General features: G+C 42.4%; 1 protein-coding gene across 1 annotated transcript in view; it reads right to left on the bottom strand.

Moving 5' to 3' along the window:
* The window catches only part of LOC103012581 (mucin-13), a 37,194-nt gene extending 13,736 nt beyond the window's left edge, over nucleotides 1-23,458 (bottom strand). The window contains exons 1-7 of the mRNA XM_057544930.1: nucleotides 23,448-23,458; nucleotides 21,455-22,191; nucleotides 21,343-21,399; nucleotides 16,257-16,379; nucleotides 14,905-15,011; nucleotides 11,408-11,463; nucleotides 1,013-1,164 (exon numbers count right to left, since the gene is read on the bottom strand). Coding sequence (XP_057400913.1) covers nucleotides 1,013-1,164; nucleotides 11,408-11,463; nucleotides 14,905-15,011; nucleotides 16,257-16,379; nucleotides 21,343-21,399; nucleotides 21,455-22,191; nucleotides 23,448-23,458 — 1,243 coding nt within the window. The remainder of the gene's footprint in view (nucleotides 1-1,012; nucleotides 1,165-11,407; nucleotides 11,464-14,904; nucleotides 15,012-16,256; nucleotides 16,380-21,342; nucleotides 21,400-21,454; nucleotides 22,192-23,447) is intronic.
* Nucleotides 23,459-25,617: the final 2,159 nt, after the last annotated feature.

Here is a 25,617-nt window from a genome sequence, read left to right as displayed (position 1 = left end):
AATGCTACAGAAAAGTCAGATAAGTTGTGTCTCAACAGAGGCCTTTGGGTTTGGCAACCAGGACTGAGAACCAGTTGCACAGAGCTGCCTCCAGGGCTGGCGCTGGACACCTCTGAGATGAGGAACTCCTGATGACTGCTGTGGTGACTGCAGTAATAGTGCCAGTTTATTCCTGCCTTCCTGTGTCCATGCCCCTTGGTAGGGCCTGCCACACTGTGCTTTGTCATGTGAATTGCTTTGGCCATCAGGACAGTTGTAAATATAACATTAGCAGAGAGTGAGAAGCACCTGTGTACTGAAATGTGCCCTCTTGCTGCTCTTGAAACCCTTTTGGACTAACCTGCTGGAGGATGAGAGATCATGCGGAGCAGAGACAAACCATCCAGCTGAGCCATTTTAGATCAGTCTGCCCTCAGCTGACCTACCTGGCAGCTAATGGCTGATGCCTAAGTGAGCCCAGCAGAGATCAGCCGAGCCCCACCTAGATGAGCAGAACCGCCCAGGTAAGCCCAGCCCAAATTCTGACCCACAGAATTATAGCATTATAATAAATAAATGGTTGTTGTTTAGGCCACTAAGATTTGGGGTGTTTGTAACACAGTAAAAATGAACTGTTAACAGCTGTCCTGTGGGGGGTGTGTGTCTGCCTAAAGGGGAAACAGTATAGATAAAACTTTCTATAGTATTTGGAAAGCTAAAACTTGGTATAGAGCCCTCTTGTTTCTCCTTTCTTCATCTTTCCTGGTTCAGAGGCTATTTGTCCAAGACTACCTTCCAAGAAGAGGAACAAACTAGTCAGTCTGACGACTTGGGGGATGGTTATAAAGGAGCAGAATCCAAATGACAGGGGAAAGGGAGGGAGGAAGAAAGGACAGATTCAAAGGAAACTGGGAAATGTCCGTGGATTCAATTATCCAGTGCTTCTGGCCCCCTTCAAACATATAATAGAAAAATTTATGAAAAAGTAGATAGGTCTTCAGGTAATCATTGTATAAAATTATTTCATACTTACTGGTGTATCCTGTAAACTCAGTTGTGCTGTTTGCAATTGCTTTTTTAATGGCACATGTTATGTTTTCTTCAGTTTCTTTTGTAGTATCTGTAAAAATGTTTACTACTTCTACGCCAACAGTACGAATTTCAGATCTTGCTGAAGGAGATGGGCTAAAAATGAAATGAATCCATCACTTGATGAATTGAACTGAAGCATCAACAAATTAGTCTTCACAGCAGAAGCAAGAAGAAATACAATTCTGCAGCCTGTGGAAGGAAAACCACATTCACAGAAAGATAGACAAAATGAAAAGGCAGAGGACTTTGTACCAGATGAAAGAACAAGATAAAACCCCAGAAAAACAACTAAATGAAGTGGAAATAGGCAACCTTCCAGAAAAAGAATTCAGAATAATGATAGTGAAGATGATCCAGGACCTAGGAAAAAGAATGGAGGCAAAGATCAAGAAGATGCAAGAAATGTTTAACAAAGACCTAGAAGAATTACAGAACAAAAACCTAGAAGAATTATAGAACAAACAAAGTGAGGTGAACAATACAATAACTGAAATGAAAAATACACTAGAAGGAATCAATAGCAGAATAACTGAGGCAGAAGAACAGATAAGTGACCTGGAAGACAGAATGATGGAATTCACTGCTGCAGAACAGAATAAAGAAAAAAGAATGAAAAGAAATGAAGGCAGCCCAAGAGACCTCTGAGACATTAAACACAACAACATTTGCATTATAGGGGTTCCAGAAGAAGAGAGAGAGAAAGGACCAGAGAAAATATTTGAAGAGATTATAGTCAAAAACTTCCCTAACATGGGAAAGGAAAGAGCCACCCAAGTCCAGGAAGTGCAGAGAGTCCCATAGAGGATAAACACAAGAAGAAACATGCTGAGACACATAGTAATCAAATTGACAAAAATTAAAGACAAAGAAAAATTATTGAAAGCAAAAAGGGAAAAACGACAAATAACATACAAGGGAACTCCCATAAGGTTAACAGCTGATTTCTCAGCAGAAACTCTACAAGCCAGAAGGGAGTGGCATGATATATTTAAAGTGATGAAACGGAAGAACCTACAACCAAGATTACTCTACCCAGCAAGGATCTCATTCAGATTCAATGGAGAAGTCAAAAGCTTTACAGACAAACAAAAGCTAAGAGAACTCAGCACCACCAAACCAGCTCTACAACAAATGCTAAAGGAACTTCTCTAAGTGGGAAACACAAGAGAAGAAAAGGACCTACAAAAACAAACCCAAAACAATTAAGAAAATGGTCATAGGAACATACATAATTAGCTTAAACATGAATGGATTAAATGCTTCAACCAAAAGATACAGGCTTGCTGAATGGATACAAAAACAAGACCCATATATATGCTGTCTACAAGAGACCCACTTCACACCAAGGGACACATACAGACTGAAAGCGAGGGAATGGAAAAAGATATTCCATGCAAATGGAAATCAAAAGAAAGCTGGAGTAGCAATACTTGTATCAGATAAAATAGACTTTAAAATAAAGAATGTTACAAGAGACAAGGAAGGACACTACATAATGATCAAGGGATCAATCCAAGAAGAAGATATAACAATTATAAATATATATGCACCCAACATAGGAGCACCTCAATACATAAGGCAACTGCTAACAGCTCTAAAAGAGGAAATCGACAGTAACACAATCATAGTGGGGAACTTTAACATCTCACTTACACCAATGGACAGATCATCCAGACAGAAAATTAATAAGGAAACATAAGTTTTAAATGACACAATAGACCAGATAGATTTAATTGATATTTATAGGACATTCCATCCAAAAAAGAGCAGATTACACTTTCTTCTCAAGTGCACCAGAATATTCTCCAGGATAGATCACATCTTGGGTCACAAATCAAGCTTCGGTAAATTTAAGAAAATTGAAATCATATCAAGCATCTTTCGTGACCACAATGCTATGAGATTAGAAATCAATTACAGGGGGAAAAAATGTAAAAAACACAAACACATGGAGGCTAAACAATATGTTACTAAATAACCAAGAGATCACTGAAGAAACCAAAGAGGAAATCAAAAAATACCTAGAGACAAATGACAATGAAAACACGATGATCCAAAACCTATGGGATGCAGCAAAAGCAGTTCTAAGAGGGAAGCTTATAACTATAAAAGCCTACCTCAAGAAACGAGAAAAATCTCAAATAAACAATCTAAGCTTACACCTACAGGAACTAGAGAAAGAAGAACAAACAAAACTCAAAGTTAGCAGAAGGAAAGAAATCATAAAGATCAGAGCAGAAATAAATGAAATAGAAACAAAGAAAACAATAGCCAAGATCAACAAAACTAAAAGCTGGTTCTTTGAGAACATAAAAAAAATTGATAAACCATTAGCCAGACTCATCAAGAAAAAGAAGGAGAGTACTCAAATCAATAAAATTAGAAATGAAAAAGGAGAAGTTACAACAGACACCACAGAAATACAAAGCATCCTAAGAGACTACTACAAGCAACTCTATGCCAATAAAATGGACCACCTGGAAGAAATGGACAAATTCTTAGGAAGGTATAACCTCCCAGGACTGAACCAGGAAGAAATAGAAAATATGAACAGACCAATCACAAGTAATGAAATTGAAACTGTGATTAAAAATCTTCCAACAAACAAAAGTCCAGGAGCAGATGGCTTCACAGGTGACTTCTGTCAAACATTTAGAGAAGAGCTAACACCCATCCTTCTCAAACTCTTCCAAAAAATTCAGAGGAAGGAGCACTCCCAAACTCATTCTATGAGGCCACCATCACCCTGATACCAAAACCAGACAAAGACACTACAAAAAAAGAAAATGACAGACCAATATCACTGATGAATATAGATGCAAAAATCCTCAACAAAATACTAGCAAACAGTATCCAACAACACATTAAAAGGATCATACACCATGATCAAGTGGGATTTATCCCAGGGGTGCAAGGATTCTTCAATATATGCAAATCAATCAATGTGATACACCATATTAACAAATTGAAGAAGAAAAACCATATGATCATCTCAATAGATGCAGAAAAAGCTTTTGACAAAATTCAACACCCATTTATGATAAACACTCTCCAGAAAGTGGGCATAGAGGGAACCTACCTCAACATAATAAAGGCCATATATGACAAACCCACAGCAAACATCATTCTCAATGGTGAAAAACTGAAAACATTTCCTCTAAGATCAGGAGCAAGACAAGGATGTCCACTCTCACTGCTATTATTCAGCATAGCTTTGGAAGTCCTAGCCACAGCAATCAGAGAAGAAAAAGAAATAAAAGGAATACAAATTGGAAAAGAAGAAGTAGAACTGTCACTGTTTGCAGATGACATGATACTATACATAGAGAATCCTAAAGATGCCACCAGAAAACTCCTGGAGCTAATCCATGAATTTGGTAAAGTTGCAGGATACAAAATTAATGCAAAGAAATCTCTTGCATTCCTATACACTAATGATGAAAAATCTGAAAGAGAAATTAAGGAAACACTCCCATTAAACACTGCAACAAAAAGAATAAAATACCTAGGAATAAACCTACCTAGGGAGACAAAAGACCTGTATGCAGAAAACTATAAGACACTGATGAAAGAAATTAAAGATGATACAAATAGATGGAGAGATATACCATGTTCCTGGATTGGAAGAATCAATATTGTGAAAATGACTCTACTACCCAAAGCAATCTACAGATTCAGTGCAATCCCTATCAAATTACCAGTGGCATTTTTTACAGAACTAGAACAAAAAATCTTAAAATTTGTATGGAAACACAAAAGACCCTGAATAGCCAAAGCAGTCTCGAGGGAAAAAAACGGAGCTGGAGGAATCAGACTCCCTGACTTCAGACTATACTACAAAGCTACAGTAATCAAGACAATATGGTACTGGCACAAAAACAGAAATATAGATCAATGGAACAGGATAGAAAGCCCAGAGATAAACCTACGCACCTATGGTCAACTAATCTATGACAAAGGAGGCAAGGATATACAATGGAGAAAAGACAGTCTCTTCAATAAGTGGTGCTGGGGAAACTGGACAGTTACATGTAAAAGAATGAAATTAGAACACTCCCTAACACCATACACAAAAATAAACTCAAAGTAGATTAGAGACCTAAATGTAAGACTGGACACTATAAAACTCTTAGAGGAAAACATAGGAAGAACACTCTTTGACATAAGTCACAGCAAGATTTTTTTTGATCTATCTCCTAGAGTAATGGAAATAAAATCAAAAATAATCAAATGGGACCTAATGAAACTTAAAAGCTTTTGCAAAGCAAAGGAAACTACAAACAAGATGAAAAGACAACCCTCAGAATGGGAGAAAATATTTGCAAATGAATCAACAGAAAAAGGATTAATCTCCAAAATATATAAACAGCTCATGCAGCTTAATATTAAAAACACAAACAACCCAATCAAAAAATGGGCAGAAGATCTAAACAGACATTTCTCCAAAGAAGACGTACAGATAGCCAAGAAGCACAAGAAAAGCTGCTCAACATCACTAATTATTAGAGAAATGCAAATCAAAACTACAATGAGGTATCACCTCACACCAGTTAGAATGGGCATCATCAGAAAATCTACAAACAACAAATGCTGGAGAGGGTGTGGAGAAAAGGGAACCCTCTTGCACTGTTGGTGGGAATGTAAATTGATACAGCCACTATGGAGAACAATATGGAGGTTCCTTAAAAAACTAAAAATAGAATTACCATATGACCCAGCAATCCCACTACTGGGCATATACCCTGAGAAAACCATAATTCAAAAAGACACATGCACCCCAATGTTCATTGCAGCACTATTTACAATAGCCAGGTCATGGAAGCAACCTAAATGCCCATCGACAGATGAATGGATAAAGAAGAGGTGGTACATATATACAATGGAATATTACTCAGCCATAGAAAGGAACTAAATTGGGTCATTTGTAGAGACGTGGATGGATCTAGAGACTGTCATACAGAGTGAAGTAAGTCAGAAAGAGAAAAGCAAATATCGCATATTAACGCATATATGTGGAACCTAGAAAAATGGTACAGATGAAGCAGTTTGCAGGGCAGAAATAGAGACACAGATGTAGAGAACAAACGTATGGACACCAAGGGGGAAACTGGAGGGGTGGGGGGTGGTGGTGGTGGGATGAATTGGGAGATTTTGATTGACATATATACACTAGTATGTATAAAATAGATAACTAATAAGAACCTGCTGTATATAAAATAAATAAAATTCCAAAAAGAAAAAAAAATTGGTCTTCAGACCTCCCAGACTCTCAGATCTCCCAGCACTAGTCCCTACCCATTGTTTTATATCCACCGTTGAGGCTCACATAGGGAGGCATGGGGTTGCCATAAGATGGCCATTTATAGGCCTAGAGATCTCTATTCGGCATGCATTTGGAGGAAATCTAGGGCTATAGCAAGGTCTTGTTGGAAGATACTCAGAAAAATTGTGGACAATCATTCTTAGGATTGAGGAGCCTGGAGTGAACCAGAAGTAGAATAAGTGACATCTGAAATAGTAAGCTGTCACTTTCTGCAGAAAGTCAAGAGTAGGTCTCTTGATGAGCTGTAAAATCTCAGATTTGTGCTTTGAGACAGAGGGGTGTGTGTTCCTCCCTGTGCACAAAGAGAGCAGTAATCAACCATACAGAGTCTGGATCATTCCCAGAAGGGGCCCAGGAAGCCAGAAGTCAGCTTCAAAGTGTGTGTGTGTGTGTGTGTGTGTGTGTGTGTGTGTGTGATTGGACCTGGGCACACCTGACCCAGAAGAGAACTGATCCCAACGAGGGATGGGATGGTGAGAAGCATCAGAATATAATACCAAATCATTTCACCAGATACTAAGTGCTTGCTATGAGCAAGACATCATAAGAATCTCTCTAATCAGCGCTGCAACTTGGGGCCCTGAGATCAGCTGTACCAAGTTCTAATTCTTTCATTATCCAAAAAAGAATCAAGTGATACAACCACTGAGAGAAAAAAAAGGACTTTAAAAAACTTCTTCCCGCCATTCGCCCCACGATGGGCGGTTACCACAGCTGGTTTAGGGCCCCGACCACTGGGGCCCCCTGTCAGGAGGAGGCAGCCTCCGGGCTGGGGAGAAGCCGCTGCCACCTCGGGCGGCCGACGTGGTGCCCTGGGACAGTGCACTTCCTGGCCTCGGTTCCCGGCCGAGTTCGGTCTCCGGGGTTCAGGCCCGGCTCCCCTTCCTGGTCTCTCTTCTCTCGCTGGGCCAGTTTATCAGGAGAAGACTGTTTTCCAGGGCTAGAAATTGGACTTCTGATGATGTTTGACCCAGCGGAAGCAATATCAGGCAACGTGATTTCAAAGCTGGGCTCAGCTTTTGTTTCTTCCCTCTTGTAATCACAAAACCCATTTTGGACCAGGAATTCCAATCATGTCTGTGATGGTGGTGAGAAAGAAGGTGACACGGAAATGGGAGAAACTCCTAGGCAGGAACACCTTCTGTTGTGATGGCCGCGTGATGATGGCCTGGCAAAAGGGCATCTTCTATTTGACCCTCTTCCTCATCCTGGGGACACGTACGTACACTCTTCTTCGCCTTCGAATGCCGCTACCTGGCTATCTAGCTGTCTCCTGCCATCCCTGTGTTTGCTGCCATGCTCTTCCTTTTCTCCATGGCTACACTGTTGAGGACCAGCTTCAGTGATCCTGGAGTGATCCCTTGGGCCCTACCAGATGAAGCAACTTTCATAGAAATGGAGATAGAAGGAAAAGGACTTCCCTGGTGGCACAGTGGTTAAGAATCCGCCTGCCAATGCAGGGGACACGGGTTCAAGCCCTGGTCCGGGAAGATCCCACATGCCGTGGAGCAACTAAGCCCGTGAGCCACAACTACTGAGCCTGCGCTCTACAGCCCGCGAGCCACAACTACTGAAGCCCACGCGACTAGAACCCATGCTCTGCAACAAGAGAAGCCACTGCAATGAGAAGCCCATGTACCGCAACAAAGAGTAGCCCCTGCTCGCTGCAACTAGAGAAAGCCTGCACACAGCAACGAAGACCCAATGCAGCCAAAAATAAATAAATAAATAAATAAAAATTTATTTAAAAAAAAAAAAGAGTAGAAGGAAATATACCAAAATGCATAAATATCCCTGAGTTGAGAGACCGTCAGTGATTTTTTTTTTTTTTTTTTTTAAATACTTTCTATTTTTTTTAAAATTTATTTATGGCTGTGTTGGGTCTTCGTTTCTATGTGAGGGCTTTCTCTAGTTGCGGCAAGTGGGGGCCACTCTTCATCGCAGTGCGCGGGCCTCTCACTATCGCGGCCTCTCTTGTTGCGGGGCACAGGCTCCAGACGCGCAGGCTCAGTAATTGTGGCTCACGGGCCCAGTTGCTCCGCGGCATGTGGGATCTTCCCAGACCAGGGCTCGAACCCGTGTCCCCTGCATTGGCAGGCAGATTCTCAACCACTGCACCACCAGGGAAGCCCCCGTCAGTGATTTTTTTGTCTTCTATTCATATTTTCTGTTTTTTCCAAATTTTTTTACAATAAGCGTATATTACTCTTATTTTTAAATAATTGTTTTTCTGATTCTAAATATTACCAGTCTTTTTTCATGCATATATTTTACTTTTGCAAGGTAAAATCCTTTATACAAGCTTCTTTTTAGCATACATTTTCATTTTTTGGTACGTTGTGAATATCTTCCTGTCATCATTTAAAATGTGTACATCATTTGAAATGGCTACATAATATTCCATCCCATGCATGTATCATAATGTACTTAACCAACCTCCTATTATGATATTGAGGTTATTTTCAGTCTTTCACTAGTAAAAGGGACTCTGTGACAAAAACAAAAACAAAAAACCACCACAACAAAAAAAACTTCCCTCTCTGATTTGTGGCTGTGTGTTTTTAAGACTCAGGATATATTTTTCCTGTCCAATTGTTTTCCGATACTCCTTTCTGACTTTTAAAGAAATAGAGAAGCTTGAAAACATAGCCAGCCTACTTAGAAAATGTTCACAGCCATGTGGGTTCTGCAGAACAATCCAGAAAATCCAAAACACGAACCAAATTCTGTTTTTAGGAATGATCACCTCAAAAGGGAGTCTAAAAAGCAAAATGGGCTTCAGAATTCTAATTTAACATTTCCTATCATGATTTGTTCGTGATGGGATTAGGAGGTGACAGTGGAAGGTATAGGGCAGTGAGAAAGGGGTACTTGATACAAGCTTTCTTTATCAGTTGAAAGATGACCAGAGATCTATGGTATAATTTTGCAGTGGGGCTAGGAAAGAAATGCCATCCATAATTCATTCATTTAAAGAACCTGCTAGCATACTCTCAATTCAGGAGACAAGACATGACACTTACAGAACAGTTCAAGAAATGATGGAGCGGCCGTGTTCTTAAGTGACAAAAAGCTGTAGTATAAATGACTAGAGCACTAGCCTCTGAGTTAAGAGCCCAGAGATCTAGACCCAGGATAGCCACCATCTTTTGTGGTCCAAGACCAGTCCCAGCTTCCCTCAGCCTGAGTGTCCTCCTCTGTCCAAAGAGAGGTTTGAGTGTTAGAGAAATTCTGAGGATCCTTCCAATTCCAACATTTGGATGGTAAATAAAGAGCTTGGGGATTCAGAGGAGAGAGCACTGGTATGGAGCCTAAGAAATGCCTTCTGAGGTGAGACTGAGGTCTATCTGACTGCCATGGCCCCCCTGCTGGGGGAGTCCCTCCTGTCAGGACACTGAGCTCACAGGTAAGGGGTTGCCTCCAAACTCCCCTTTCAGTAACTCCTTAAGAATGCAAGGAGTGCCACAGTTTCCCCAAGTGACTCTGTGGGACCAGCTCTCCATCATACATGCAGGGTCCCATATTCTGGAAGGGAAACAAAAGGGGAACTAACTTGTTGAAACTGATTATGTGCCAGGCACTTTGCGCAGGGAATCTTTCCAAAGGTATCTCATTTGCTCCTCCCAGGGTTCTGGGAAGGTTGATCAGATTATCCCAGTTACAGAGATGAGGCAACAAAAGTTCAGAGAGGTTAAAATGCCTACCCAGTCACACAGCAATAATGTGCCAAGGCAGGGATCCAAGCACAGATTTACACCTCACTGTTACTGTTTTTATCCAGTCATCCCGACGCATGAACTCCCTGTTGTCCCCTAAATCAAACCTGATGCCCTTCAACAATGCATAGACCTTCAGCAGTCTGCTGTACCTCCAGCTTCCAGCCTCTGCGTTGGGGCCCAGCCTCTCTGCCTGCTGCTTGCACCGTGCCTCCCATTAAGCTGCCTGCTGGCCTTCTGGCTACCCATCACATGTGCACCTTGCTCACCGCCAAGATCAAAACTCACCACTTTTAGGAGCTCTTCTCTGAATTCACATATCTAAATATATATAGTATGTTTTTCCACAAAGGACTTGACAAAGTTTATAAAGATAGATGCAATAGTAAAGCCATAAAATATAAATACATTAAAGCTGCTCTTTCTGCATGGTTCTGTTCACCTTAGAGCCGCGGTCCCCAGCGTTTTTGGCACCAGGCACCGGTTTCATGGAAGACAATTTTTCCACCGATGGGGCGGGGATGGTTCAGACGGTAATTCGAGCCATGGGGAGCCATGGGGAGCAATGGGGAGCGATGGGGAGCGATGGGGAGCGGCAGATGAAGCTTTGCTCGCTTGCCGCTCACCTTCTGCTGTGCTGCCCCCGGGGGGTTGGGGACCCCTGCCTTAGAGCATTCTTTCCTCAGCCTGTAGCACACGTGTATCAATACGTTTCAGAGAAGGCCAAGATGGAATCACTAACTTCTTGAGAATCCTCTGCCTCTTTGGGTTCCCAAATAGCATGCAACCCTGGTCACTGCATGTTGATAAGCTCACTGTATGCTTGTTCTTACTGTAGAAAGAGCTCACGACAGGCCCTTCAGTAGCCAGGTGCATGACTGGGGTCTTCCTGTCTGCCTCATTCCCCCCTATGAGGGAAGAGATGGCCGTGAGCCATTCATTCTCCTCCTGACCCCCTGGAATGCACATTCCAGGGATTGACCAGGTGTGGTTTGTAGCCAAGGCATCAAACCAAACAAACAGAACCAGGTAATACCCTGGACTATATGTGCAAGTTGCTGAGTAGCCAATCACAGGCAGCATCTTGCTATCCCCAGGTTACACCCTGCCCACCCAGGCCAGGGTCAATGTGACATCAGAGGCAGGGCCCTCCGTGGTACTCAGACTAATCATCTCTTCTTGATCTGTGACTAGCCATCCTAGGGCCTCAGTGCCACATGGGGTATGCAAGAGAACACAGAAGTTAGGCAAACACAACCTGCTTCCAAAGTACCCCATCGGTCCACAGCAAACTTACCTTAATTTACCAATTACAGTCTGTCCGTAATCAGTATTGTTAAATGCATTTTTAAACTGTGGAGAAGAAGAACAGAATTAAGAACAACTACAAAGGGGGAGGACAAGTGATATTACATCTAGGTTTTAACATAAATCCATTTCTAAACTCATTATGTAACTATAACACACCAAATTATTTATTCTTTCCACGCGCTCTAATACCTTTCAGTAATTTTTGCTCTAACATAGGAAGATTCTGATATAATTCAGAGCCACCCAGGAAGAAGATGGAAACCTGAAGCACCCAGCCAAATCAATATTCTTAAAAATAACGTGACTGACTTGTTTTGTCTTTTCAAAGTTACTGTTAGACTTACCTATATGCATACTTTATACACTCATCAATTTACCTAAGGAAGACTTAAATGCCTACCTTACCAAGGCATCATGCCTGAGACATAGAGATTACCAAGATGGGCAGACCCAGCCTCTGATCAAATAAGAGGTTACACCATGAAGTTGAGAGAGGTAAGTGCCAGAGAGAGTAGAATCTACCGTGGAAGTGCAAAGAAACTCTCATCTAGTCGCAGAGAACCAGAGAGGGCTTCATAGAGGAGATGGGCTGTAAAGCATTTCAGTAGGTAGTGCGGGGCCAGGAAGTGGAAGAAGGAGCAGCCCACACCAATGCTCAGAAGCAGTGCGGCTCAGAAGGCAGCAGGCTGAAGTGCCAAACTTCTCCGCTTAGCTTTTGCAAAATTTAACTGCTTTGAACCTCACTTTCTCATTGGAAAATTTGAGATAGCAGTAATTCCCACCACATATTGCTATCATGTGGAGAAAGTGAGATAGAATATATGATACATGGCTTTGTGAGCTGGAAGGGGCTCCAGCACAGGTAGATCTTCTTAGGCCTGAGTTGCGTTCTAAGAGCAGAAACAATTCTAGACACTTGTTAACATGTGGCCAGAGATTAAGCTGGGACCTCTGGCAGGGGTGAGGTGGAGGTAGGATGGGGGTCTCAATTAGAACATAAGTTCTTTGATGCCAAGAATGGGGTTCGTTTTCTCTTTCTTATGACACCCCCTACCGCCTGCCCATCCCCATCCCTATTCCATAGCACTCAGCACAGGGCAATCCCTAGGAAACACTCATCAAACACCAGTTGACCGATGATTGAATGACTTAACTGTGAAAGACATGACCTTGGACATGTCTTCCTCTCTTTGGACCCCATCTCCATATTTATTACATGAATGTTGAATTGGGTTGGTGCAAATGTTTTTATTATATAATCCAAAAATTTTATTATTTTTCTCCCATGGGGACCCCACATTTTAAAAAATCATGGCAACCAATGTCATTTAAAAAGATGTTAAATCATTTCTCTTTTATTCTGGTCAAATTCAAATATATTGATGCTCTAGTTAGTCTGGGCAACCTTGTATCCAGAATATGTCCATATTCCTTTTAATTCTTTTAAATATCAGGAAGAGCAGGTATTTCTGTAAACCATCAGGGCCCTGGGAATCTACTTAGGAACAAGTTCACTGGATGACCTCCAAGGTTCTATCCAGCTCCCCTACTGACCATTGCACTTTTAATTTTCTGAATCCCAAAAAATGAGATTGCAAAATTAGCATCTGGCATAGGAAAAAGGTTTTCCATTTTTCTTCTTCTATCAGGTCACCCTTTGAGGATTTGGGGATATACACCTCTCAGTCTGAAGGGCTGCAAGACTGGGCAGGAGGGCATGAACTATGCTAACAGGCCTGCCCGGACCTCATTGCACAACGGAGCCAGCAGGGAAGGAGAAGCAGCCCTGAGGTCAGGCAGGTCTGGGTTCAAATCCCCCATCCTCACTCATCAGCTGGGTGACCTTCGGTCAGTTACTTAGCCTTCCTGATCCTTGACTGTTATTCTGTACTTTCTGGTCCATTTTCATGGCCACCGTGCTTCCTAGGCCCCCATTAAGATGTTAGTTTTTTAAAGTGTTTCTCCAAGAGAACCCTCTTGCACTGTTGGTGGGAATGTAAATTGATAGAGCCACTATGGAGAACAGTATGCAGGTTCCTTAAAAAACTAGAAATAGAACTACCCATACCACCCAGCAATCCCACTACTGGGCATATACCCTGAGAAAACCATAATTCAAAAAGAGGCATGTACCAAAGTGTTCATTGCAGCTCTATTTACAATAGCCAGGACATGGAAGCAACCTAAGTGTCCATCGACAGATGAATGGATAAAGAAAATGTGGCACATATATACAATGGAATATTCCTCAGCCATAAAAAGAACCGAAATTGAGTTATCCATAGTGAGGTGGATGGACCTAGAGTCTGTCATACAGAGTGAAGTAAGTCAGAAAGAGAAAAACAAATACAGTATGCTAACACACATATATGGAATCTAAAAAAAAAAAAAAAAAAGGTCATGAAGAACCTAGGAGCAGGACGGGAATAAAGATGCAGATGTAGAGAATGGACTTGAGGACGTGGGGAGGGGGAAGGGTAAGCTGGGACGAAGTGAGAGAGTGGCACGGACATATATACACTACCAAATGTAAAATAGATAGCTAGTGGGAAGCAGCCGCATAGCACAGGGAATCAGCTCGGTGCTTTGTGACCACCTAGAGGGGTGGGATAGGGAGGGTGGGAGGGAGACGCAAGAGGGAGGAGATATGGGGATATATGTATATGTATAGCTGATTCACTTTGTTATAAAGCAGAAACTAACACACCATTGTAAAGCAATTATACTCCAATAAAGATGTTAAAACAAAAATAAAGTGTTTCTCCACCTAGAGTTCTAAGACATATTTCCAAGCTAACATTTTTCCCTTCAAAACTAAATTTTGAGAAACACTGGCTGGACACCCTCTCTAAGACCTTCCAGGTCTGACATCTGTGGTTCCAGAATAGAGATCTCCATCTCTTTCATGTCGACACACTCACAATAATCAAAATGACATGAAGCTGTTGTTCATTTTGACATTTTTGACAGTGGGAAAAAGAAGTAACATATTAATTCAGATGGAGTTCCTCTTCCAGACATGAAAAAAGCCAGACTAGTATGCAAATTTGATTGTAAAAAGGAAAAAAAAATCATCATCTTTAATTTTTTTTTCTCTTCAATTCTATGGAAGTAATTTATTTTAAAACAGCATTACCTTTCTCTGTCCACTTACAAATATTTAAGAATATTTCTGTATGAATGAGTATGGCATGGCTGGAGGTGGCTTCTAAAGGCCTTCTGCTGTGCCAGGTGTTACCCCTCTAGGTGCAGGATCACGGTGAGGACCCAGGGCCCCAGAGGAGGAGCCTGGGCAACCAGGAAGCAGTGGCCCCCAGGAGTCTGGAACAGCTACTGTTTACAAACCAATAAGCATGCATTTCACTACTTGAACCACCGGATCAGCTGTACCAGCATGTACCACCTGAACACCGGTCTACACTCTACAAGTCAGTGTTAGAATAAAGAATATTTATAGAGGAAGGATGTTTGGAAAATACTTACAAATGTAGTAATATTAAGGTATAATTCCTGATAGGCCACAGAATTTTCATCTTCCAAGATGGATGTAGATGATATTTTGACCGTAATTGTACCAGGGAATATCGTTCCTGAAATTCAAGCAGAATCTCTCTGTGATATTTAATGTAAAGAGGGTCATTTCCATTTTGTTTAAAACATAGTTTATTTTTAAAAATTCTAAACGTATGATGATACTACAGGAAATCTGGAAATACGAAAAACATTACCCCAAACCTGACCTAACCTACCACAACTATTCTCATTTTGGTATATTTCTCCCAGCTGTGTGTGTGTGTGTGTGTGTGTGTGCTTAATTTACATCGTTATAATTCCAAGTTTGTATCATGAGTCTTCTTTACTTATTATTAATAGTAAACATTTTTCCAAATCATTACTTAGTCTTCATAATTAACTTAAATGCTACATAATATTCTGTGAAATACATCTTTCCTTCATTGATGCAGTCATTTTTTTGTTTTCAGTGCTTTAATCATTTAAGAGGGAAAAAAACAGTTGCAATGAACATCTTCATGCACAAACCTTTCTACATATGGAGTCATTTATTTAGAGTGGATCCCCAGAAATGAGAGTATTAGTGCTAAAAACAGGAACATTCTTTTGGCTTTGGGGATATCTCTAATTTCTGTGGCCAACACAATGCATTCATTTCCTGTACAGTTGGTCTGTTCTGGCAAGGAGGGATAGTTCTCATTCATAAAACAGACAAAAACATGTAACTCAGGAAACAGCCTTGGACTTTCATAGCACCCAGCTGATATAACCAAAAAAGTATAGGGTCGATTTGCTCTTAAAGTTCATTTCCAGAGCTGAGAGGCTCTTAAGTCTCCAAAAATAGGGTTTGCTGTTATAGAACAAGCAAATCCTATGACAGAGAACTGAACCAAGGTCAGAGACCAGGTTCCTGGTTTGTCTGACTCTGTGGTTTTAGGAAATCACCTTATGCTGCATCAGTGTCCCCATGTAACAGCACCACTTTGTATTTATGCAGCCTGTGTACTTTTCCAGGGACTCCGACATCTCTCATTCTCATTCTGACCCCATGGCACCCTTCCCTTGAACAGTTTAAGTGAAGGGACCCATCTACTCCCGTACCTCTAGGACTAGCTCACAAATCTGAATTGGTCTATTGCCTCTCCCACTGGGTTCCACTGAGATAAAGACAGGAACCTTTTTTCTACTTGGCTGGCCTTTGTTGCCTCTAAATTTTCCTCTAACTTTAGTTATTATGGAAGCTCTTTTTGCCATTATTTTAAGTTTTCTATTCCACTCAGGTCTGAGGTACAGCTCTCCATGATTCATCCTTTGTAACTCACCTTTATTGCATGTAGAAGAGTTATAGTAATACCCTTCTGAACACAGGCAAAAATGTCTATCATGCAGATTAACACATGAAGAACCACCCTCACAGGGATCCACTTGGCAAGGTTTGCTGGGACCTGAGATACAGTAGAAAGAGATTAAAAATCCATAGGATGACAACAAAAAACACCAAGAAACATACTTTTTTTTTTTTTCCCCCCTACTTTATTTATTTATTTATTTATTTTTGGCTGTGTTGGGTCTTCGGTTCGTGCGAGGGCTTTCTCTAGTTGCGGCAAGTGGGGGCCACTCTTCATCGCGGTGCGGGGACCGCTCTTCATCGCGGTGCGCGGGCCTCTCACTATCGCGGCCCCTCCCGTTGCGGGGCACAGGCTCCAGACGCGCAGGCTCAGCAGCTGTGGCTCACGGGCCCAGCCGCTCCGCGGCATGTGGGATCTTCCCAGACCAGGGCTCGAACCCGTGTCCCCTGCATTAGCAGGCAGACTCTCAACCACTGCGCCACCAGGGAAGCCCAAGAAACATACTTTTAAATCTCCCGGGCACTTTCTATTCCTTGGCTGTGTTACTCCATGGCACACCCTTCGAACAGCTGAAACAAATACATATTTTCTTATGTTTCTAGGAAGCTTGTTGCTAAAATTCTGGAGCCAAGCACCTGTCAACAGTAAAGGTCAGAGGTTGGTGGGTAAGAGTCTGCTCAGAGAGAGACAGCAGTCTTCTAACTCCAAGGAGTAAAGAAACACTTTGGACCTCAAGGATCCTCCAGAACCTTGATGTCTGGTTCTCTAACACTAGGTAGAGCTCTCCAAAACCATTTTAGAGAAAGCATCATATTTGTTTTTGGAAGATATGAATAATTGACTTATAGGGAAGACCATGCCAAAAGCTCCCCAAAGAAACTAGATATTCTGGTTAGCATACCTGGTATACAGACCCACGAGGAAAGGCAAGGGAGAGTAAGGGAACAACGTGGATTAACTCAGTGAAAATTCTAAGAGGAAGTGATGAAGGGCCACTCTACTCTCTGGCTTTCTGAGTGGATGACCTGAATAAATGGAGAGAAGAATATTACAATGGTTTCTATACCACTGGCCAGGACTCCTAGAGCAGGCAGGGTGAAGCATCTTTCTTATCTTTGGAGAACTGATGGGATCCAAGAAGGGAAGTTAGGTCAGTGGCCAAATGGTGATCTTGGCTAGCCATTTCCTTTATCTCTGTCAAATGAAATGATCCTGAGCTTTGATTTCAGAATAGATCAAGTAACTGACAACCTTCAGAACTGTCTTAAGATTCTAATAATCCTGTAGGTGCAAATCGTTGCTTAAAAAAAAAAAAAAAGAGACTACATATGAGGTACAATGTGTATAACATGGTCTCTTTTTTTTTGAAGTATAGTTGATTTACAATATTACATTAGTTTCAAGTATACAGTACAGTGATTCAGTATTTTTGGAGATTATACTACATTATAAGTTATGACAAGATAATGGCTATAATTCCCTGTGCTATATAATATATCATTGTTGCTTATCTATTTTATACATAGTAGTTTGTATCTGTTAATCCCATACCCCTAATTTGTCCCTCTCCCCTTTGGTAACCATAAGTTTGTTTTCTCTATCTGTGAGTCGTTTTTTGTTTTGCATATACACTCATTTGTATTATTTTTTAGATTCCACATATAAGTGATATCATACAGTATTTGTCTTTCTCTGACTTATTTCACTAAGCGTAATATTCTCTAGGTCCGTCCACAATGCTGCAAAAGGCAGAATTTCATTCTTTTTATGGCTGAGTAATATTCTATCATGGGCATGTATCTTTTCAAATTGGTGTTTTCGTTTCTCTGGATATATACCCGGGAATGGAATTGCTGGATCATGTGGTAAAAATTGAAAATAGAACTACCATATGATCCAGCAATTCCATTCCTGGGTATATAGCCAGAAATAACATGCTCTCTCTTATGATAAAAAAAAAAGGCGGGGGGACTTTCCTGGTGGCACAGTGGTTAAGAATCCGCCTGCCAATGCAGGGGACACGGGTTCGAGCCCTGGTCTGGGAAGATTCCACATGCCGCAGATCAACTAAGCCCGTGCGCCATAACTACTGAGCCTGTGCTCTAGAGCCCGCAAGCCACAACTACTGAGCCCGCATGCCACAACTACTGAAGCCCACGCGCCTAGAGCCCGTGCTCCACAATAAGAGAAGCCACCGCAATGAGAAGCCCGCGCACCATAACAAAGAGTAGCCCCTGCTCACCGCAACTAGAGAAAAGCCTGCATGCAGCAACGAAGACCCAATGCAGCCAAAGCTAACTAACTAACTAAATAAATATTTTTTAAAAAGGAGGGAATACATAGAAACATATAAGTCTATGTGTTTGTATTTGCACAAACACAAAAAACTGGCCACAGAAGTTGCCTCTGGGGAAGAAAACTGGGGGTCTGGGTCCTAGGGGTCTAGGATAGGAGGGATACTTAGTTTTTACTGCATATACTTTTGCCCCATTTAAGCTTCTTTTTCCATAACTATGGGCCTAATTGACTTTTATAAAAAATAAATAAAACAGTACTGGTGAGGAGCTCTGATACCGGTTGGGAGTGTAAAATGGTGCAGCCACTTTAGAAGACAGGCAGGCAGTTTCCTACAGAACTAAACATACTCTTAACTATAGGACCCCACAAGTGCACGCTTTAGTATTTACTCAGTGTAAATGCTAAGTAATCACTTATTATTTATCAACTTACATCCACTCAAAACCCTACAAACGAATACTTATAGCCGTTTTCTTCATGACTGCCAAAACCTGGAAGCAACCAACATGTCCTTCAGTAGGTGAGTGGATAAACAAACTGGTACAGCCAGACAATGGAATATTATTCAGTGTTCAAGCCTTGAAAATCGACATGGAGGAATCTTAAATGCATATTACTAAATGAAAGAAGCCAATCTGAAAACGCTACATACTGTGTGATTCCAACTACATGACGTTCTGAAAAAGGCAAAACTATGGCAACAGTAAAAAGATCAGGGGTTGCCAGGGGTTAGCAGGGAGGAAGGGATGAATGGGCAGAGTACAGTAGATTGTTAGGAAGGTGAAAATAGTCTTTATGATACCATAATGATGGATACATGTCATTATACGTTTGTCCAAACCTACAGAATATACAACACCAACAGTAAACCCTAATGTAAACTGGACTTGGGGGTGATTATTATGTGTCAATGTAGATTCATCAATTGTCACAAATGTACCCTCTGGTGAGGAAAGTTGATAATAAGGGAGGCTATGCAGCTGTGGGGGTAGGGAAATATGCGAACTCTACCTTCCTTTTGATTTTGCTGTGAATCTAAAACTGCTCTAAAAACAAAGTCTATTGAAAATAAAATTTTTAAGAGTGAAAAAAACAGTCTACATGGGACACAGGAGGCGTAGTGCAGTACCTCATAAACAACAGTAAGGGTCACCTCTCTGAGAAGGTGTAAACCAATATTCTAAGTAAAGTAAATGGCTTTTTAAAAAGCCTCAGCCACATTGCAAGGATGATTTGGCAAATCCTAGGGAAGAAATTGAGGGCAGCTCCATTCTGGATATACTGGTCAGATAACTCCTGGTGTGCTTTCTCCCTGGCAATAGAGGACAGACTTGTTAGTTTTTCTGTGTGCCAGGAATAAAATCACAGGATGTTACAGTGGGAAAAGGATTTTGGTGGCTATTTAGTTCAATCACATCTTATTACCATTGAGTATGTTGAAGCCAAGAGAGAAGTGATTTGGCCCATGCCCCATAGTTAGTGTAGGGTCAGAGCACAAGAAGACTGCCTTACTCTGAGAGAGTGTCTGGGGAAGCAGAAATAGCTTAGAAAAGCTCCCTTTCCTGACTGCAGGAGAACTGATTGTGTAGCTGTGTCCCTCTTGACCTAGCCTTCAGAGCGGCCCCTGCAAACATGAAAGAAGATTGGGAACCAGGTTTTGATACAGGCTCTGGCTCCATTTGCTTAATCATCCATTTCTTAGATCTATTGCAGAACACTGGGGAAGCCAAAAGAAGAAAGTATAGGGAAACATCAACTTGCTCTTTGACCCTGGGCAAGTTGCTGCCCTCACTGGGCCTCAGTTTCCCTAACTGAGAATAACAGGGTTTATCTAGACCCTTTAAGCCTAGGTTTGAGGATTCTTTAAGACCAGGGGTTGGCAAACTATAACTTGTGAGCCAATTCTGGCCAGTCCTCTGTTTTTGTAAATAAAGTTTTATTGATACACAATCAGGCACATTCATTTGTATATTGTCCATGGCTGCTTTGATGCTAATATGTCAGAGTGGAGTAGTTTTAAGAGAGACCTTATCATGGCCCACAAAACCTGAAATATTTATTAGTTTGCCTTCACTGATAAGGTTTACTGACCCCTGCTCTAAACTTTGGTAAATGAGGCAAGTGCTTTCTGTTTCAGTAACTTGGGCTTGAGGTCAATCGTCATCTCTTAGATAGTATCCCCAAACATCTGTCCTTTGGACCATGGCTCTGATCATGTCTAGGACTGTTTGAGTACTGCTGTTGTTTGGCTTTTTAATCTCTCAGGCTCAAATTCCATGAATTAACTCAAATTCTAAATTGTAATCAGCTACCTTTGTAATGTCATATTTTTCCATAACATTTGATGAAGAATCAGGGTAGAAGTGACTCTTTCCTTCAGTAGACCAGGGATCTAGACCAGTGGGGCTGGAGAATCAGTGCTTATTTGCACCTGACCTCAGAGAAGCTGAAACTATTTGCAAAAATCTACTAGGGAGAGGGAAGCTGGAAAAGTAGCTTTTATAAAGTCCAAGTTCATAAAAATATTCCACATCTGGCAAATAACTTGAGGAAAGGAGAATGGAACTTCAGGTAATCTTTTAGCATGTCTGCCATTACTATTAGCCTGTGCGACCCAGACTTTTTAATTCCAGGGGTTCATATCCAAGGACACCTTGGGTCTCTTTATACGCACTTCCCTACGCTGGTAGAACAAACTTACCTACCATCCTCCACAATACTGTGACTCCTCAGTGAGAAGCTCTGAGGGAATTGCTCTTACCTGGGATACTTGTGGAGGGAGTAGGTGTACTCGTTTTGGTGGTAGGAGGGGTGGTGCCTGTGGTAGAAGCAGTTGCGCTCGTGGCGGCGGCGGGAGGGGTGGTGCCTGTTGCGGTAGAAGCAGTTGCGCTCGTGGCGGCGGCGGGAGGGGTGGTGCCTGTTGCGGTAGAAGCAGTTGCGCTCGTGGCGGCGGCGGGAGGGGTGGTGCCTGTTGCGGTAGAAGCAGTTGCGCTCGTGGCGGCGGCGGGAGGGGTGGTGCCTGTTGCGGTAGAAGCAGTTGCGCTCGTGGCGGCGGCGGGACGGGTGGTGCCTGTTGCGGTAGAAGCAGTTGCGCTCGTGGCGGCGGCGGGACGGGTGGTGCCTGCGGTAGAAGCAGTTGCGCTCGTGGCGGCGGCGGGACGGGTGGTGCCTGCGGTAGAAGCAGTTGCGCTCGTGGCGGCGGCGGGAGGGGTGGTGCCTGTTGCGGTAGAAGCAGTTGCGCTCGTGGCGGCGGCGGGAGGGGTGGTGCCTGTTGCGGTAGAAGCAGTTGCGCTCGTGGCGGCGGCGGGAGGGGTGGTGCCTGCGGTAGAAGCAGTTGCGCTCGTGGCGGCGGCGGGACGGGTGGTGCCTGCGGTAGAAGCAGTTGCGCTCGTGGCGGCGGCGGGAGGGGTGGTGCCTGCGGTAGAAGCAGTTGCGCTCGTGGCGGCGGCGGGAGGGGTGGTGCCTGCGGTAGAAGCAGTTGCGCTCGTGGCGGCGGCGGGAGGGGTGGTGCCTGCGGTAGAAGCAGTTGCGCTCGTGGCGGTGGCGGGAGGGGTGGTGCCTGCGGTAGAAGCAGTTGCGCTCGTGGCGGTGGTAGCAGCTGTAGGAACACCTGTGGCAGAAAAGGCAGCTGAGGTTGAAACAGTTTGGTTCTCGGCCGGAGGAACAAAGATATTAAGTTTCAGAAGACATAACATTGAATATATAATGACAGTTGCTATTATTTAATACTAATTAGTACCTAATCCGTTTTTTTTTCTGAAAAATAAATGTAGTGGATTACATTAACAATGAAAATACATGACTACTTCTTAAAAAAAAACCCACAATAAATGAAATTAAAAATTAAACAGACAGAACTGGAAAAATGTTACTAGGGAGTTCCCTGGTGGCCTAGTGGTTAGGATTCCAGGCTTTCACTGCCGTGGCCCAGGTTCCATTCCTGGTCAGGGAATTGAGATCCCGCAAGCCGCGAGACACGGCAAAAAAAAAAAGTTACTGAAAAATATGATGGTATCTGGCCTGTTAGCTCAACTTGTAGAAAAATATGATGGAAGAGTTAATATTATTTATTGTATTATTATTAATTATAATAGATTAATATAATTTGTAATATGAAATATTAATTATATATTAATATCAACATGTCATATTATTACAAGATGTAATATCATTTATGCCTGTAGTTGCAGAACTGTCAATCTGAGTTTAATATTCCTCAGAGCAGTTCTCAGTGAGGGCAATTGAAAATGCCACCAGGTGGAGCTGTTTACTACCTCACATGGCCTCCTTTTGTCTTCTTACAGTTTATAGCAATTGCCCCAATTTTCCATTACATTGCTTATTAGCTGAGGGATGGTAGGGAAGGGGTTGTGTTTAAAGAATGATGAAATAAAAATACCTCATTAAGGTATTTAATGTATTAAACTTCTTCAAAATGTTTTCTAGTGATGCTTACCCATTCATAATTCTAGAGACATGAACTTTTTAAAGAATAAGATGAATATAGATGGTTTTTGCCTTAAGGGCTATGCTGATCATCAAAGCTGCCTTTTTTCAAATCTTAGGAACCCCTGGACACATGGGGTAGTGTACTCTTAGTGATCCTATAATCACTTTTCTAGAACGCTTAATTGTCTCTAAGAGCTCTAACAATGATAATCGGTTAAAAAAATTAAAAGGAAAAGTTTTAGTGAGGAAGCTATTCGTAAACCTTTGGATATAGAAAACTGCTGAAGATGTTACCTAATTACCCCTTGGGTCTGGAAGCCCCTGGATGACAGAATCTGGCTCTTCACCTTGAACAGGGCTGGGCTTAACCAGTCATTCATAGGCAAATGCTCTCCCAGGAGCAAGAAAATAGTTCACCAGCTGGCCATCTCGACAGCTGCTACCCCGTTCCTCCTACTACTCTCACTTATCAAGGGCTTACCCTGTGCCCAGCAGGCCTGTGGAATAGATATGAGCATCCACATTTGACAGGAATGCCCACCAATACTCAAAGGGATTAAGGGATTTGCCCAGAGGTAAGCCTTGACCCCCATGAGTAAGGGGCAAAAAAGAACTCTTGATGCCACATTCAGGGATTAAACCAGGTCCCTGCTCTGCATTAGGACCCAAATGACATCTGGAGGTTAAAGAGAAGGAGATTCTAGGGCACTGAGCCCTTGGAACTACCAAGTTGTTCTTGTCTGGCCTCAGGATTCTCAGGGACAAATCTCTGGCTTGCTGAACCCCAAATCTTAGTCCAGAAGCCTCTTTTACTACTCTTCTATCTGCCTTCATCACAGACTGAAATGCCTTGTGTCTTTGAGCCCAGTTGGAGAGGAAACTTCATCCACAAAATAGTCCACCTAATGGGGCCGTGGGAATTAAGCTTAAGCCTGCTGATTCTATCCCAGAGACAACAAACATGATTAAAAGAATTTTAAAATTTTAAATGTTCCTTACCTGAGATTAGAGAAAGGAGGAGGGCAAGAAGACTGAGGTGAGTGAAGGCTTTCATTTGAGATGTTCTTGCTAGGTAATCCAGGGAGAAAATGATTTCCCTCCAGCTATCTTTCTTTTTAACTCTCTCTCAGGTTCAAAGTCCAGTAATTAACTGACGTCAAACCAGACAAAGGCAATTACTAGTTAGGGTTTGGTCATATAGCGTAGGTCCCTTCCGAGCTTTTGAGATAGAAGAGGCGAACCAGGAGTTACGGATTATTTTTGTCTCATAGCCCAAAATAACTCAGGACAGTCCAAACATCCTTGGGAGATTGGGGGGCAGAGGAGGGGTGTCAGTTAATCTCTTTATATTCCAAACATCCCCAAGCTACCACCTTTTAGGAGGTCACCATTCCTTTAAACACCCAGTAATATAGTCTGTGCTCTTCTCACTCCACTGGAGTGCAGGAAATCCATAGTTTCCTCCAACTATAGTTCTGAGAATCCCTGAGGAGTCCTCATGTGTTTCTCCAGACTGTTTGTTGCTGAGCTTTTATCACCTTTCGCTGTGGACCACCACTCTGGGCCTCTCTGACGGTCACTTCTAGCAACTTTGTATTCATGTCTCCAAGCTTCCCTGGCTCCCCACATATCACTGTACCTGGACATGACCCCCCATTAATGTCCTCAAAAGCAGTGAATATCAAATTGTAACCTTTAACCTAACTTTACTGAGAGTTTGTGTGTGACAGATCAAGGAGGGGAAAATACAGTGCAGAAAGAGAATACCTTAAAACAGATGACTTGATCTCTTGACTCGTGGTTGTTCATGGGCCAGGTCCCCCCTCGCAGGTCCTCTACTCACCTCTTATTCCTCAGCCCCTGACCTCTCACCACGTTTCCGGAACCAGCTTTATTACTTGGATGAAGGTCTTCTTAATCCAGTCCTCCCTCTTTAAAATCCAGGACCCCCACCCCCCTGCATTTGGCCCCAGGCAGAGGAATGAAGCCAATAACACCTCGTGAATATTAGCCAGAGTTTTCACTCTAACCTTAGTGAAAACAAAAATTTTTATATTACACAGCAGGCGAGTTCCCTGTTGTCCCAAAAATCTTCATTCAGGAATAGGATTTGGGATTTACTCTTCACAGCTGAGAGGCTCATTTAAATATTTTTCCCGAGCAAAGACACCTCTTGGGCCCATACGTGGTACATTATTCTCAGCTTGAATGATTCCTGGCAGCAAGAGTTAAACAAAGGCCTTTTAAAATTCTTTTTGTCTTTTTTTTTTTTTTTTTTTAATTTATTTATTTATGGCTGTGTTGGGTCTTCATTTCTGTGCGAGGGCTTTCTCTAGTTGTGGTAAGTGGGGGCCACTCTTCATCGCGGTGCGCAGGCCTTTCACTGTCGTGGCCTCTCTTATTGCGGAGCACAGGCTCCAGATGCGCAGGCTCAGTAGTTGTGGCTCACGGGCCTAGTTGCTCCGTGGCACGTGGGATCCTCCCAGACCAGGGCTCGAACCTGTGTCTCCTGCATTAGCAGGCAGATTCTCAACCACTGCGCCACCAGGGAAGCCCCTCTTTTTGTCTTTTAAAACTCACTTTATTT

The sequence above is a fragment of the Balaenoptera acutorostrata genome, chromosome 4, assembly GCF_949987535.1.
Source record: "Balaenoptera acutorostrata chromosome 4, mBalAcu1.1, whole genome shotgun sequence".
Taxonomy (NCBI): domain Eukaryota; kingdom Metazoa; phylum Chordata; class Mammalia; order Artiodactyla; family Balaenopteridae; genus Balaenoptera; species Balaenoptera acutorostrata.
Note: the sequence above shows the minus strand (reverse complement) of the source record. Positions and strands in the feature narration are given on the sequence as shown.